The 18,271-nt window shown below is 38.0% G+C and overlaps 1 protein-coding gene and 1 non-coding gene across 2 annotated transcripts in view; both read right to left on the reverse strand.

Annotated features, from left to right (window-relative positions):
- The window catches only part of LOC126965379 (uncharacterized), a 36,848-nt gene extending 23,329 nt beyond the window's left edge, over positions 1–13,519 (reverse strand). The window contains exons 1-5 of the mRNA XM_050808936.1: positions 13,458–13,519; positions 12,106–12,250; positions 4,800–4,946; positions 2,782–2,921; positions 1,700–1,848 (exon numbers count right to left, since the gene is read on the reverse strand). Of these exons, the coding sequence (XP_050664893.1) occupies positions 1,700–1,848; positions 2,782–2,921; positions 4,800–4,946; positions 12,106–12,215 (546 nt within the window). The 5' untranslated portion in view covers positions 12,216–12,250; positions 13,458–13,519. The remainder of the gene's footprint in view (positions 1–1,699; positions 1,849–2,781; positions 2,922–4,799; positions 4,947–12,105; positions 12,251–13,457) is intronic.
- A 319-nt stretch (positions 13,520–13,838) lies between these two features.
- LOC126965539 (5S ribosomal RNA) lies at positions 13,839–13,957 on the reverse strand. The gene has a single exon (XR_007729553.1). It is a non-coding gene; the product is annotated as a 5S ribosomal RNA (ribosomal RNA).
- Positions 13,958–18,271: the final 4,314 nt, after the last annotated feature.

Genomic DNA, 18,271 nt, shown 5'->3' on the forward strand with positions numbered 1-18,271 from the left:
ATATTAAACTAGCTAATGCACACACTACTAATTTACATTTACTTTTTTGACTTACTTGTGTAAGGCATTGACTATTTGACGTTTGAGTATGTTTGTTGCATCACTTTACATATTATATTGTAATTGAAATCATTCATAAAAGGACGAAAATGTAAATATGTAAATATATTTAAAAGAGTGGTAATGAGTTTCTTGCTACTTCTTCTCATTAGCCCAACCCTTTACGAAGAAGCGGTAGATTCAATAAGAAAAAATATTTTTTTTACATTCATAAGTGTAATTTCCATGATCTACATGAATTTAGTTATTTTGATTTTGATTTGATTGATAATTCAAAATTTATCACGTGTTATCGTCTATCTGTTAGGTGTATATGTTAGAATATTCTTAGGCTTAGATCTAAAGAGCGTACATAGACTTTGCTCAGACTTAACTTACGTAAAACAGAACTAAGTGTAAGGCACGCTATCCACCAAAGCGGAGAGGAGAGGAGATGTATTTTGATAACCAATCAGATCTCGTTATTTCGACATCTCCTCTCCGCTTAGCTTCAGTGGAAATGGATCCAGCGGAGAGGAGAAGAGAATGTCTCATTTTTCTATATAATTTTGTGCCGCGTCGAGCGATTAAGGCGACACTAAATGCCAGCGACCTTGAGCGATATGAGTTCACGGCTGCCGTCCCGCCATCTATATAACAAAGCCAATATTTTCAAAATTCTTGCGTGGAAAACAGTTTATATGCTTACAATCCTCGTTATTCACTACTAATCTGAATAAATGAACCTACACAAAAAAGGACAAGCTATAAGAATAACATTTCTGAGAGAAGTACCAAAAAAATTTGTCACGCCATGCCAAAAAACTTGTTTAACTTTAAAGAATAGTGGTAGTTTAAAAAGGCTCGGCAGTGTTAACTATGACTAACAGCAAGCATTAGCAACCTACAAATAAGACTTAAGGATATGTGTAACAGGATTAAGTAAGTGATCATAGCTCGAAATGCTATACTTTCACCAAAAAACTTGCCTAAAACACCATGTTTGCGTGTTTTCTGCTTACTCTTCGCCTTAAGCGGCGCGGCAGAGCGGAGATACGTATAGGCGGGCGTGATAGCGGCTTCCTCTCGTAGACATCACTTGACTGATTTCAAGCTCTTACAGCTCACATCTCCTCTCCGCTTTCGTGGATACCAGGCCTAAGCTTAGCATAATCTTTGATTTCGTTTTTATAGTAATTTAGCAGCTGAAATTATACCTAAGTCTATTGTGTGAATAGCTAACATAAAACAAAAACGGGTTGCACTCGGGGAGTGCGGGTAGATGTGAAAACTTGAACGAACAGTAGCGTTGTGTATTTTTGAATATTTTGGAATGGTTAGGAAATAATTTCGCACGAATATAAATATTTATCAGTATAAAAGTACTAGCATTTATGTGGTTAAATACAATATTCATTTATTGCGCTATCGCACACAAAAATAACAATTAATATTGCATAATTTTTTTACACTATTTTACATTAAAATTTTTATCTCTCAAAAAATCAACTTTCATCCATAATTTCAACGACTGTCTTTCGAATTTTCGATCAGGGCACGTGTCCTGATGCGATTCAAACATTTTATACCCATCTCAAGAAAAGTGCTCAACGCCGTGTAAGAAGTTTTCACTTCAAAAATTACAAGAATAGCCCCTTACTTCAAACTTTTCATTGCTGTCCAGGAAATTGCTTACAACGAATTGATTATTGACATAAACGGCAGCCTCTTGCCAGAACGACGTGTGCATTTCAACCCGTGTTCGTGTTCCGCCCAACTGTCGGTTGATCGTACAAAAGTCCGTTGTTCCTGTTAAATAAATTATAAAATATATTAAATAACGGTCCGCCCATAGGTCGTAATTCGATCATAAGTCACTATTTTCTAAGTTAAACCTTAATTTAGTTTTTTATCCATCATTAGAAGAGGAAAATGAATTAATACCGAATGTGCCGCTTTTATGTTACATTACTATTAAGTTGATTGTAATGAAATTTTTTATAAAAGAAGAAGAAACCCGCTGTTCTTGCGGCTGTTCTTAGGTCTGAGGCACAGATTTTCGAGTGGTGGAAAGTGTGGTGGTATTTTGAGTTGATTGAATTTGAATTTAATAGCCAAGCGTGGCGGCTGATTCAAAACCCATAAAATTGTGGTACGCTTGACAAACGATGGTCTTACTTCAATAATTACTTTTTAGTCAGATAATCAAAAAGATAACTCATCTTACATATATACATCTTTCATATCTAAGTCTCGATGTGCGAAAAACTCAACCGAGAGCTTGTAAGAAATATAATACTTTTCTTAATAATTTTTTATGTCTTTTAAGTGATAACCCTCACTTCTGGGTTATCATTTTAAAGACATAAAGACATAAATCCATCAAATACACAAATAAATCTTGAAAACAAAATTTTATGAACGATGCGGGACTCGAACCCACGATCTCTCGCGTTCCGTGCCAGTGCTCTGCCAACTGAGCTAACCGTTCGAGTGACGTATCGTCATAAGATCTTGTATTTAATCTAGGTTATTACTCTCCCTTGAAAATAATTACCAGGGACTTATAGATAGACATATATAGTTCTTATTTTCATTTGTGGCTTAGTTGAATAGCGTGTCATTTTCGCCTATACCTGAGACATCACTTACCATATCAATGTTATTGTTGATGTATTATACTGTGTTTGTATTAGTGTATACCTTATTGGAATTTTTGAAATAAATATATAATCCACCAACCATAATAGGGTACTTTTCGAAGGGCGTTAGTCGCAGTCCTTACAGTAGATAACCAGTCTCTTTCTAACTGACCTCGTCCTGTGCACTCTCTCTTACACGGAACAGCTTCCATTTCAGCAAGCATTGCATCGATTTCGTATCTATAACAAACATCAAAGTATTATCACTTTTTGTAATAAAAAAAACAAAACATTAAATAATGCAGTGTTCATCCGATGCTAAATTGACTCCGTTTTTCTGCAATGCAGCCGTGAACTATGTAGTTCTGTTGAGTTTGGCTCTAGATGGTGTGGGTGCGAGTATAGTTATTATTTTTACAATCAATGAAATAATTTTCGTTAAGTTTCCTTGTACAAATTAATAAACGGTTTTATATATTGCACAATATTATTTTGATACAATTAGAAAGAAATTTTTATTTTATTTGGTAACTTTGGTATACAGGAAGCCGGCTAGACTATGAGTATCACAGCGGCGCCTGTTTCTGCCGTGAAGTGTGTAAACATTACTGTGTTTCGGTCAGAAGGGCGCCGTAGCTAGTGAAATTACTGGGCAAATGAGACTTAACATATTATGTCTCAAGGTGACGAGCGCAAATGTAGTGCCGCCCAGAATTTTTGGGGTTTTTCAAGAATCCCGAGCGGGACTGCATTGTAATGGGCAGGGTGTATCAATTACCGGGCTTATAATCAGCTGAACGTCCTGCTCCTCTCGTCCCTTATTTTCATAAAAAAAGGCAACCACCACATACAAAAAATACAAATACTAAAATACAAAATATTTATTTTCTTTTTCAAGTATAAGGTATGTATATAAATCAATATTCACGATTGGACCCTCTTTTTAAACACTATAGCGCCTGTGTTAGAAGTCTCCGCTCTTCCATAACTTATTAATACTAATTATAACATTGTTTACAGACAATTAAACATATTCTAATTACTAAGAAGTATATCTAAAGTACGTATACTAAGAAATTGGATGTATGTGTGCGTTGGGTGTGTTGTGAGTGATAAGTAAAGTATCAGTGTGTATTTGTGATCAAATGAATGAATCTTTTATAAGTGTGTCTATAATGAAATGCTTGTGTCTGTTAAATTAATATAAGACCACATGCAAGTATCTATACATAATTTTAGAATTTTAATTGTGCAACATATGAACTAATACTCATCATTATCATCATTTCAGCCGGATGACGTCCACTGCTGGACAAAGGCCTCCCCCAAAGATCTCCACGACGATCGGTCCTGCGCTGCCCTCACCCAACCTACTCCGGCGATTTTGACCAGATCGTGGTTCCATCTTGTGGGGGGCCTACCAACACTAGGCCTTCCGGTACGTGGTCGCCATTCGAGACCCTTACTGCTCCAACGGCCATCTGTACGCCGAGCTATGTGCCCTGCCCACTGCCACTTCAGTTTCGCAATCATTTGGGCTATGTCGGTGACTTTGGTTCTCCTAAGGATCTCCTCATTTCTGATTCGAACTCGCAGGGAAACTCCGAGAATAGTCCTCTCCATTGCCCGCTGTGCGACCACGTCTGTGTTCCGTATGTCATCACTGGCAACACACATTGGTTAAAAGCCTTTGTCTTCAGACACTGTGGTATTTTTGAAGAGAAGATTTTACGGAGCTTCCCGAACTAATACTAAAGTAGATAATATAATACAATTACATAATAAGATACAATACAATTAGTTTTTATATAATGAAAATTAATTAAAATGAACAAATCTTTTATAGTTATCTATTATAGGTGTCAAATCATATTGTTACTGTCACACAATTACAATGTTTATTGTAATACCAAGCCGTACCACTTTATAATGCCGTTTTTATAAATAAAAATATAGTGAATCACTAACCCCCTTCTTCATAATGGTCCGCTAACTTAAAACAGCCGCTAAAGAGTGCTATTTCTCATTCTGACTTAGGTCAATAGAAGAAGACAGAGTGAGAATTAGCAATGCTTTAAGTTATAAGACTATTATGAATAAGAGGGTGAGCATACTAACCTTGGAATATGTCGCGGGATGACAGGCTTCTTAAAAGGCCTATTCAATTTCACTTCAATAAGAACGAAGGCCGGATTACAATCACCACCGGTTGGCCGCGGGCCTGCGTCTGTATTGGTGCTGCTAGATCCGGTGTCCTTTAAGCTTCTAGAACATAGTTTGTCAACCTTATTTTGAGAATTAAATAATAAAATACCTTTGAGAATATGTTTTTTTCTAGAGTATTTTCGTGTATTTTTTTGCCTTATTAGACTATATTTTTTCATCTACCCACGCCCCATCTGTGCCAACTCAATGCCCCCTAATTTTCTCTGGGTCTTCTACTGCCCCCCTGAAAGTCTCAAACGCCCACAAGGGGGCGTTATCGCCCACGTTGAGAACCTATGATAAAAACCTAAATTTGATCATTTTAATTACTCTCTTTTAAGTAATCTAGGCTGAGGCTACTTTTACTAAGCAATTTAATTTTAACTTAATTTACTGAGTAGAGTAGAACTAAAAAGTGTCTATTAGCACTATTCATATTGTCTCTGTCTCTTCTTCTGTTCTTTACACTTAGTACATGTTAGTTTCACTTTTGACTGCACTATATTACACTAGCACTATATTACACAGACAGATGTTGAAACGGCTAGACTTGTATATTTCAGCTACTTTCATAGTGTCATGTCTTACGGAATTATATTGTGGGGTAGGGCTGCTGATATTGAAAACATATTGGTGCTGCAGAAAAGAGCAATTCGAGCAGTCTATAAAATGCGTTCAAGGGATTCATTGAGAGTTTAGTGAAATAAATATTATGACAGTACACTGCCAGTACATATACGAGAACCTCCTATACGCCAATAAAAATATTAGCCAATTTAAAAAGAATAGTGATGTACACAGTGTCAATACTCGAAACAAACATAAACTCGCAATTCCATCTACTAGGCTCCGTAAAATTGCTAAATCTTTTAAAGTGGATTGTGTTGTATTTTATAATAAACTCCCAAATTAAATTAAAACGTTACCTATTAAAAAATTTAAATGTATCGTAAAAAATAAATTAACATCTAAGGCCTATTATAGCGTGAAAGATTATTTGAATGATAAAGATAGTTGGAATTAATGTTCTAAATTTTGTTAATGAATATTGTTATACTCATTTGAATGCTATTGTAACTTTTGTACTTCATCCTGACTTGCACTAAATAACTTATAAAGTTTTACAGTGAATAAAGATTTTTTTGACTTTGACTTTGACTTTGACTTAGCTTTTTACTACACTAACTCAATATGTTTAGTTCTTTTGCGTCTTCTCACTAGGTTCGTGTTGTCAAGGAGCTGGATAGCCCCGTCGTTAACATGATGGCGTAGTCTTAGCTCATATGCTTGTGAATATTTTTTAATACTTTTTACGACTAAACTCACTTAATGTCACGATGAAGTTCGCCGTTTACGTTTAGGAAAATTTACTGAAAAGATCTTATTTAACCGGTAGGCACTAGCCCCCTTATTCATAATAGTCTGGTAACTTAAAGCATTGCTAATTCTCACTCTGTCTTCTTCTATTGACATAAGTCAGAATGAGAAATAACACTCTTTAGCAGCTGTTTGAAGTTAGCGGACCATTATGAATAAGGGGGTAAGGCACTACTTCCCCTCGGGTACATAAAAACACTTCACATAACACACACACATTCATCCTCACACTCTCATCATACACAATAACAGTCATAACGTAAATATAACACATTTGATTGAAATTGCCCACTTGCTAGATCCTGCGAATTTCGGTATAAATTTGTCATTTCCCGGGGCATAAAAAGAATGGGGATGTCCCAGGCCTAAAGGTGTCGTAAGTGGCGACTAAGAGCATTTATTTTGTGGGAGGTTCCTTTGTATAGGATGCTGGCTAGATTATGGGTAACTCAACGGCGCCTTTTTCTGCCGTGGAGCAGTGGTGCAATTACTGGGCAAATGAGACTTAAAATCTTATGTCTCAAGGTGACGATTGCAATTGTAGTGCCGCTCAGAATTTTTTTCTTTTTCAATAACCCTGCGCGTCACTGCATTGCAAAGGATAGGGTAAATAGGGTTGTGTTGTACACATAATTCAGGCTATGCCTAGTTCGGGGGAAGATAATTTGTGTAAGAGTATGTCAGTAATTTTTAAAATACCAGGAAAAATACCAGCAAAGTTTGTTGGAATAAAATAATAATATAAAACTGGCAACTTAAGAGAAGTTTCAATTAACTTTTTTCCATTGCATTAAAGTGACATTAAAAGTTTTTACAGCTAGCTTCAATAAACAAGTTTTAGTGATTATTTTAACGGCACCCAAAATGACAGCCGACAGCCTATATATTGACAAGTGTAAGTATGTAAAGATGGCGAATTTTTAAGTTATTTTATGTGAGAAAAAATGACGAGACGAGCAAAAGTTATTATACCCTGCCCAATTTAATACAATGCAGTGTCACTCAGGTCAAAATTCTGTGCGGCACCACAATTGCCTCGTCACTGTGGTATGGATTTTTGGGAGCGAGTCAAAGGATCTCCTCGCTAACCCTCTCGAGGCGACGTGAGTGCATCTCTGTAAACTCTTGCGCGAGTCAGTTTAGCGCAAACCAAAGAGTATAATAATATATAGGGAAAAGAGAGCCCTCTCTACGCATTATGAGCTGTCTATCTGAAACCTAGCGCCATCTGGAGATTGACCCCGAGAATAACTATTATAAGCATCAAATTATAAAGTTTCATTTTTAATGTTGTGATGCAATTAAATAACTAACTCTACTTTTCAATGTAGGTATTGCAATTTTTTACCATGCTGAAAATGCGCGTAGACTTAGTTATTTAATTTAGTCACAATATAGAACATAAAGGATAGATTTAGTAGTGCAAATATGCAAAATGGAACAGGAGAGCTACATACATGTGCAAACGCTAGGCGTAGCCGCTATTTTATGACCAGTTGGCAGTCACACAAATAAAGAAAAGTTTGTCCCAAGGCACCCAAACACAAGCGTCACTCAGGGCGCCGCCAGCCGCAAGGCAGAGCAGAGAAGGTGGTGTTCACTCCGACCTTCAAACCTGCGCCGCCTCCTAAGGTAAACGCCTGGGTGAGGTCTCCTCCGGCTGCCAACGCTGCCACAGAGGCCACTCTCGCGGCCCCCGCGCCTTTCCGGCCACCGCTAGCGTCCCGCCCGGCGGCGTCGGTCCCGCGACTTAGGCCACCGGCGCCCGTGTCCGCGGCAACAGGCAACCAAGGCGGCAGCGCCTTTGCCTTCATGTTCGAGCTGTACCTGCGGTACCCTCATTTATTTTAAAAGGTCTCTACACTGTATACCTATAGATCCTCCGGTCCTCACTAACATCGAGGCCTCTGCCATCCGAGTCAGTAGTGCGAATCACCAGCCGATCACTGTTATTTCAGCTTATCTTCCGCCCAACAAACAAGTATTAGACACAGATATAGAAGCATTACTCGGCCACGGGGCCGCAGTCATAGTGGGCGGCGATCTTAACGCCAAACACTCCAGCTGGAACAGCAGAGCCACAAATAGAAACGGAATCCTATTAGATTGCAAATGCCCTTAAACATTCTCCATTATCAAGAATGTGTTCTGAGTACAATCGATTTTCCGCGTCCATAAAAGATTTTGATATTTTTCATGACACAGTGACAATTCTGAAAAAAAAAACTAACCGCACATTTCTGTCTGTAAATAAAAATAATATATTAGTTGATATTCATACAAACTATTTCTTCGTTATATTGTATCTATTATTGTTAGTAATCTGATTAAAATCCTTGTTAAATTTGTAGGTCGAACTGTATTTTGTATTTAAATTAATATCTTACAATGAGAGTGGTGTATGCACCAGTAACTGGCATTCATACCAGATTATAAACCTATAAGACCATAATTATTTTTAATGTTTTGTATGTAATGCTGTTGGTGTGTATATAAATAAATAAATAAATAAATAGATTCGCTGACAGACACGCTGAACTTTTCAGTAATAGCACCCGACGAACCAACACGTTATCCGGATAACGTCGCGCACCGACCCGACATTCTAGACGTTGCGTTACTTAAGAACGTAACGCTCAATGTAAATTCAATCGAGGTTTTTCACGCATTAGAGTCAGACCACCGGCCCGTCGTCCTAAATCTAGGCCCACCGGTTAACTTTCAACCACCGACGAAAACAGTGATCGACTGGCGACGGCTGGAAAAGGATCTCGAGTCTATCAAGTCCGACGATCTTGACCTTATACCGGACGTCATCGACTCGGTCGACACGGCTCACAGTGCTATCTCTCATGTGACGTCACATATACAGAATAGGATCAAGGCCTGCTCCAGGCAGGTTCAGACGTTGCAACCGCATCGCCTAAACCTGCCTCCAGAGGTCAGGAACTTACTCACACAGAAGCACAGAGCCACTAGACTTTACGATAGGTATCCGTCATTCGAGAATAGGCGCCACCTCCGCTACCTACAGCGGTGGTACGGGAACGTATCGTGGAACTCCGCGGCGAACGTTGGGACCGCTTGCTCGGCAACCTTAAGCCATCACATGTGACTTTCTGGAAGCTGCCTCGCGCGTTCAAACAGGAGCCGCCCACTGTCATGCCTCCTCTGGACAGACCGGGACTGCAACCGGCGCTCGATGACGATGAGAAGGCTGAATGCCTCGCCGATAGTCTCGAGAGTCAGTGCTCTCCAAATGCAGCAGCCGACCCGACACACGTTGACGAAGTTGATCTTGAAGTTGAACGTCGCTTCGCTCTGAGCCCTTCAGGCGATGTAATAAAACCCACTTCTTACGAAGAGGTGAAGCTAATCATTAAGGAGCTTCACTCCAAGAAGGCCCCGGGGCCCGACACTATGAACAATAGGGTTCTTAAAATCCTACCCTCGACTCTTATTACTTTATTGGTTTCCATTTTTAATATTCTATTCTCTAATAGCGCGTTCCCCGAACAATGGAAGGATTCCATTGTTATCGGTATCCCAAAACCCAATAAACCTAAAGCTAATCCGAGTAGCTATAGGCCTATTAGCTTAATTAACTCGATCGGGAAACTTAACGAAAGATTAATCCTCGCGCGTCTTAATCATTACATCGCGGAGCTCAACCTGATACCCGACATACAGTTCGGATTCAGAACCGCTCACTCGTGTCCCCTGCAGGCTCACCGACTCACCGAGTACATTCTCGTACGGCGTAAGCTTCACGCTACCACGGCAGCCGTGTTTTTAGATGTCACGAAGGCATTCGACAAGGTATGGCACAACGGCTTAGTATTAAAGCTGTATCAACTGGGAGTGCCAGACAGGCTCGTGCGCATCATACGAACCTACCTTACTGATCGCTCCTTCCGATATCGAGTAGAGGGCACCCTATCCTCACCCAGACCCATCAGGTCTGGCGTGCCACAGGGTTCAGTCCTCTCTTCCACTCTTTTCTCGCTCTTCACGAGCGACATTCCCAAGTTTCCGAGTGTCCAGCTCGCTCAGTACGCTGACGATACGGCACTCTACTTTGGCTCCGCTCTATTGAACCGCTCAACCTTGAGCAGGAACATTAAAGTGCTTCAAGCCGCCGTTGATGAACTAGGCAATTGGTTCAGAAAATGGCGAATTGAAGTGAACCCCACCAAGAGTGCAGCGGTACTCTTCGGTAACGCGAATAGCATCCGCGCTAAAAAACGACCGACCGACGTCATTAAATTGTATGAAACACCCATACCGTGGGTGAAGGATTACAAATACTTAGGAGTCACGTTCAACAGCAATATGAACTTCAAGAAACATATTGATACGGTATGCAATAGAGCCCGATTTGTCCTCAGTCGCCTTTATCCACTTGTGTGAGGGCGAAGCAAACTTCCGCTCAAACACAAAGTGAAGCTGTACAAAACCATCGTACGGCCCATACTGTCATACGCAAGCGTCGTTTTCGCGCACACCCGACCGAGCTACTTACGTCGTTTGCAAGTAGTTCAAAATAAGTTCACGCGCATGGCAACCGGAGCCCCGTGGTTCATCCAAAACGTTGACCTTCACCGCGACCTAGAGCTTCCGACGATAGCTCAACACTTTAAAGAGATCTCGCGACGCTTCTTTGACAAGGCGCCTAACCATCCCAACATATTGGTTAGGAAGGCATGCGGGTACACCCCCCTTCACCATAGTCTCAACCCAATAAGACGTCCCAGACACGTAACGGATGACGACATCACCATCGCGAACGCGACACCCACACATACACCGACACAGACACGCACACACCGCCATCGCAGGCGTAGGCGCGGTCAACCACCGCAAACCACTGGCACTCGTCGCTCTGACGATGGCCAGCGGCCCGCACCCTAGATACACCACACATTGTTTTGATACCCGACGAGACGTTAGTCCTCGTCCTGTAACCGCTTCACTACACTCGCTCACACACGGACTGACTGACGGACTGACATACACCACTTACACAATCACAAACACACTCCACAAATAGACACAAACACAAACATACATGCACACAAACATGTACACTACGTACATACATACAAACACACATACATACAATCATATACACATACATACACACTTACATACATTACACAAAACATCACTACACTCGCCAGCGAGTGTGTTCTTATCACCTTTTCATCTTTCATCTTCATTTCATCTTCATTTTCTTTCTCTCTCCTTCCCACAAGCACACAGCCGGTCTGAGGTTCGAGTCTCCTTAGGAGACGCCCCGCGACTGTTGTTGCGTAGTCTTTGCGGCCTCCACGGCCCACGTCCTACTTCGCTGTGAAAGCCAGGGCTGCTAACAGCACAGAGGAGGTTTTAGTCGGTATGGGGTGTCCGCTTACGCGGACACTCGAGTCCGACATATTACGCCCCGTTCCGGGGCGTAAATACGTAACCGTATTTCCTCCTCTCAAAAAAAAAAAAAGAAAAGTTGAAAGGTTTCAAAGCGAGTGACAGCTGCCAAAGCTTTCATTTTCGGGCCAACTAACAGATGGCACTACAGTCTTCTGAAAACGTCACTTTAAGGCGTCTGTCCCACCCCTGGCGCAAACTTTCTAACGGTGCAGTCGTCTCATATATAATTACCCGCTACTTCCACCAGCTGCGCGATATTACGCGATGCTTGCATATTATTTGTAACTGCGCCCACCACCGCGCTACGAGTCATCATGATCAAGCACTTACGCTTACACATTACTGCTTCACGACATATTATAAGACGCCGCATTTGTAACCACCTAACCAATAAAAATTTAAGTACAGTACTAACTTGCTAGACTTCGGCGTAACTCCTTCATTTGCAAAACATGGTTTGTCATTGACAGGAGGTGTCATCAAAACCTGACAGCCACAGTTCTCTCTCAATAGGTCGCGGTTCATCCATTTTAAAGGCACGACAACGCGCGAAACGGTCTCTAAAATATTTGTCGAATTTAAAACCTCATTCATTCTTTTTACTGTTTCGCTATTTCTCAAGTGTCGATCATAAATTAGTATTATAGTTAAGTTTTTAGTGTTTACATTTTTTCAATGTATAACCATTTCTCTATTATATTTAACATAAGAAATGTATACATTATATGCATTTTTATCACATAGGTTTGTCTTTCAACGTGGACCGGATTATTAATTTATTTCAAGAAGACTACGGCACTAAAATTGTGCCTTTAGTAGCTTCTTAAGACGATATGATTGAACCTGATTACTCTTACGCACTTGAAGATAACCCGCCAAATATTGCAAATACTCTATTTTTTTATTTTTTTATTATATGCTGGGGATTAAAATACTCTTAAATCCTAGGATCTACCCCCTGCTTGCGCTAGCATTTAGCATTAGCGCTAATTGACTCTAAGAGACTAAATTAACGATTGGTAAGTTCATAATATATCGTATTACAATCTCAGTACTACAACTATGCTTAAACTTAGTGAAATAAAGGATCTTGGGGTTATATTGGACAGAGAACTTCGCTTTACATCTCACGTTGAGCACAAATGCTTGGTTTCATCAAAAGAAATTCAAAAGAGTTTAAGCTCTTATCCACCAAAATTAATCTTTTCAATGCTTTAGTCCGAAGTTACTTAGAATATGCCTGTGTAATATGGAATCCCATTTATAATATACATTCTCAACGCATTGAAAACATTCAAAGATCATTCGCCAGACACTTGGCTTTTATAGCAAGTGGAAGTAGCCACAGATGTCCTTACACACAGCGGCTTTCTTTCTTTTAGATGAAATCCCTAAACAGGCGCCGTAAAATGTTTGATATTTTATTTATTTCCAAAATAGTTAACAACCATGTCAATAATACGGAGCTACTCGATAAAATATCTTTCACCGTACCTTCGAGGTATCCGCGTAAAAGTATTCATAATACATTTAGCAGACCTCTTATAAAATTGAATTTAGGACCGAATTCGCCAATTATCAGAGCTGGCGAACAATATAATATGCTTGTTAGAAAACACCCAAATGTAAAGATAAATTCAATGACTCTCATGGCTCACTTAAGAATAAAATACTAACATACTTTTAAGTCATTCTGTAAAGTAACCTAGTAACTTAAATTTAGTTTTCACATTAACTTCTATATGTAATTAATTTTAAAACACCTACTTTAAATTATTATTAGTCAATGCTGTGCATTTCTTTTATAGGTAAATAATGTTAAGTTTATATTTGTAAATGTATTAATATGACGTATTCTGTTGAAGTGGCTAATAATCAATAAAATAAAATAAAATAAAATAATATAAACGGTTTAATTTAGAAAAGGTTTCATGTGTCTAGTTATTTAAAAATATCCTCCTCAACGATCAGCATTAAATTGTTATAATTTTACAATAGACTTCTAAAAAAGTTCATCAAGTTAATTTTCAACGAAAATAATTATATGTAGGTACAACAAAGAAAACGACTATATTAAAATAAATTGATCGTATGAAACACGTTATCAAATAAAAAAAAAATACTTAAATATTTCATTCAAAACAAAAAGGCCAACATCACGCGGTGTTCCCAAGCGGTCACCCATCTAAGTACTGACCGCGCCCGACGTTGCTTAACTTCGGTGATCGGACGAGAACCGGTGTTTTCAACGTGGTATGGACGTTGGCAAATGCTTTGTTGAAAATAACTTACCAAATATCTTTTGTACTTACATCGAATCAAACACAGCAACATTGTCACGTTCACCACAACGAAATAGGCGCATAAATTCACCAAGAGGCCGAGTGATAACTCTTGTGTTGCAAGTTGATAAACACCTACCATCAGATGACCATTATACTTATTTTCCTCCGAAATATGTACCATAAAAAACCCTAAGGTCTACATACAGGTCAAAGGATAAAAAAAGGAAAAAAAACTACCTGTGAAACGGATACAATTAATCTGTTATGTTAATGGACTACATAGTTTGACGCCCCCTACAGCCTAGTGGTAAGTGACCCTGCCTTCTGAGCAAAGGGTCCCCGGTTCGAATTCCGGTAGTTGCAACCATTTATACGATAAATATAAAAGTTTTTTTTCGAGTCACGGATGTTTAGAAGTATTTCTGTATGTTTAACTAAGTATATTGTATTAAATATATCGTTGTCTTGTACCCATAGTACAGGCTATGCCTAGTTAGGGGCAACATAATTTGTGTAAAAACGTATCAATATTATTATTATAGTAAAAACTACTTACCACCGTTGTATAATAATTTAAACAGATCAATGAAACCCATGAAACTGTAACTACAATTATCTCCGTATAAATAAAACTCCAACGGCCATTTGTACTGTCTGACTTGTTTTGAAAGCCACACCTCAACGTCTTGAAGGAAAAGAGTTCTGTGGAATGAGGTCCACACCACCATATCTGCAAAGGAAATAATATTCCACGAAAATGACACATTGACTTCTTAAATCATTATGAAACTAGGATGCCGCAATCGCTCGTTGTACCGCTTCGCTGAGGCGTTTATTTGAGCGAAGCGAGGTAAACTTAGTCTATGTACAAAAACAAATCAAAATTAATCCAAACAGAAACAATAAAAATAAACTTTTGGAATTTGGCGCCATATTTAAACATGAGGAATTAGCGCCTTATTTGGTCACGTGAGAATTTCTTTTTTTTTTTAATAAATTATATAAATAGCGCTTAGAATAATTTGCAAATCATGTTTGTTTTTAATTATAATAATTGAATCAAGTCGAAATTCAAAATTCTGTCACTACAATAACCTAGTAAATTTCAAAAGCTTTCTATGAGTTCAAAAATTTTTAAAATCGATCCAGAAATGGCCGAGAAACAATTTAACACAGAAATCAATTGGAGTCATCCGGTGGGAGCACCGCTCAGCTTCATTCAAATAATCAACAAGAATAGTTATCATTATAATCTGGTAGAGAATAAGATATCCATAATGTGATGGATATGTCTTCAACTGACGCCGCAGCACGTGTCTCCAAAGACATCTGAAGACTCCTGCACTTTGGAGTTTTCGAATAATGAAAGAAAAACATTTATTTCACAAAACACTCACAGGTTATACTTAATATAAAAAGATAAAAGTACAAGACAAACCAAAAAATAACGTATTTAAATAGTTATTTATTTAATATTAGAGAGTTCCTGTGCAATGCAGGAAATGGTTCACCGACCCAGGTTTATCTGTGACACGGCCGTGGCTATGAAAGAGCACTGATTTTCAGCGGTGCCCGTTAAACAGTGCGCTCGACATATAATAATTAATTCAATAAGACATTAATAATATTATAAACATAAAATATCTCAACACAAAATGGGCACAGATGCTCCGGTGTCTGGGCTGGTTGAAGTAAAACAGCAAATTGAGACACGCAATTGCTAAAAAAAGGCTAAGTGCGGATATATAGTATAAAGTGTAAGAACTAAGCGGTAAAAAAAATCTAAAAAAGTCATGACAAGTCGGGAGGTTTATATATAATAGACAGAAAGGATAAACGAAATAGATTGATCGCAACGCACATTCAAATTTCAAAAGTGACTGGCGTAGATGCATAGAGTAGAGTAAGAGATAGAATGCCACGCCAGCCTCGCACACTTTTTTGTTTATTGTTCAAAATATACAAGAAACAAACTTCTAAACAATTAAAGCAAACCTCATGAAACTTTAGTGTTATTGTGAGGAATAACGAGTTCACTTATTCTAAACTTAAAATATTTTAATATTAAATAATTATCATTCTAAAAATAGCCCATTAAAGTCGATTTTTTTTACATACAATAACATGACTAAACAAAAGACATAAAGCAAAATAAAACAAAGAAAAACAATAGAAATAATGAAAAAATGAGACGATGAGACACCCAGGCTATGCTCATTAGTAATAGACATTTCCTAGATTATGTGGCCATGATCCGCTTTACTCATTCCCAAGAGATTTTTCTTACATCGACCTAAAAACAATGATTTTATATTACTGGTATCTATAATAGAAGCTGGCAAGTAATTTACGATTTTGAGCAATATATAGTTACATTTTCGTTTACCACATATGTTATTGGTTTTTGACAACTCAAACCTATTATAGTTAGCCAATTTACGCATTTTGGCGTTAAGCACCCTACCTTTTAATCCCTTCATGTTAAGGTATTCATCCTTAAGGATTGCTAATCTTACTTTAGATGAGTGAAAGCGAGACAGAAGGCTAAGCACACTGAGATGAACAGCTCATGGCAGCTGCTACTCTGTATAATGGTATTAAATCTGATGCATGAAGCAAGGATAGAGTGGCAGCGCGACGAATCCTAACATGTTTCCCAGCTTCTTTCACTTATATTACGTCTTTACGCAAGTTCTGTTACCCTGGTACTCGTAAGTTCTCCCCCATCAAATCTATCTATTATACTCACTTCCACGCACTTTCACTCTATATCCACATGACTGAGCCAGATAAATTTATCAATTTATATTATTTCCCGAAATACTATTTGAGAAAATATAAAATCAAACCGTTTTACATTTCATACAGTAAAGGGAGGAATAATATTCTTGAGGAATAAATTAAAGGAGCATTTATTTACATAGTGTCTCAATGACAGAGTAAAAAAAAAAGTCGGACTCGCCCACACGAGGGTTCCGTACAAGTTTTTATGATTTATTTAAAAATGTATAATTTAAAGATTTCTCCCTATATTTGTTGTATGACATTGTATTACTTGCCAAACTATTAAAGTTCTAGGTCAACGGAAAATACCCTATAAATTTTGATTCCCTTGAGAGTGTCGAGATGTATAAGTTTTTTGCGGCGTAAATACGGTCGTATCCTTTTTTTACGTTAACTTAGAAGTTTCATTTTTTCACAGCTTCAAGTAACTGAAGACTTGAGTATGTCGTTTTTGTTTTAACTCGATACTTAGACGCGACAGACAGACAGACGGATGGATGAACAAGGAAGTGATCCTATAAGTGTTGCGATTTTTCCTTTTGAGGTTAGGAACCCTAAAAATTATTTATGTTGAATTTAGTCTCAAGAATCTTAGCTGTTGCAACAGTTTGGCGAGACTTAAAAATTATGCGGTTTGTTTTAAGACATTGTATTGTTTTAAGACTTGCAATCTCTGCAATAAGAAGCTTATAAATATCGTTTAGTTTTAAATGTAACTAAGTATTATGATTTAATATAAACTCCTGCAAATAAACACTAGCAACTTGCCAGTATGCAATGGAAAGGAGTATGCTAAACATTAAAAAGTCCGACAGAGTGAAAAAAATCGTCATTAGAATCAAAACAAAAACTACTGATGTAATAAGCAAAATCAAAAGACTCAAATGGCGATGGGCTGATCACCTGGTAAGAGGACACGACAAATGGAGCAAAAGGGTGACATGGTGGTATCCAAGGGAAGGCAAAAGGAAAAGAGGCCGACCACAGAAAAGGTGGGACGATGACATTAGACAAGTGGCAGGAGTCACATGGAACAGAGTGGCTCAAGAAAGAAAGGAATTGAAAAGGTTGGAGGAGGCCTTTGCCGACTGGCAAACAGATCTAGGAAAGATCAACACGCAACAAATATTAGTTTAAATTTATTCATATCTATTAAGTTTCACATTTTAATGCTAGTCCTTTACATTTGTTTAAAAATTCATTGTACTAAGAGAATAAAAATGAATAAATTGCTATATTATTATTATTTAAATAAACACTGCGTCCGTCTTTTCAAAATAAATATACATATCAACGCATGATCTAGTTATCTAGTAACAATAAACGTAAGTTATTTATTTATTAAAATTTTCAATCATTGATAGATAGTTTAGTGTTTTAAACGAGCTTCTACATTAGATGAAGCAATAAATTAAATATTTTTTAATAAATAGTTAAACACTTTATAGAGTATTACCAATTTTTTAAAACTTATTTTTATACCCGTACAATGCACATCTCATAAAAGGAAAT

This window comes from Leptidea sinapis, chromosome 7, assembly GCF_905404315.1.
Source record: "Leptidea sinapis chromosome 7, ilLepSina1.1, whole genome shotgun sequence".
NCBI lineage: Eukaryota > Metazoa > Arthropoda > Insecta > Lepidoptera > Pieridae > Leptidea > Leptidea sinapis.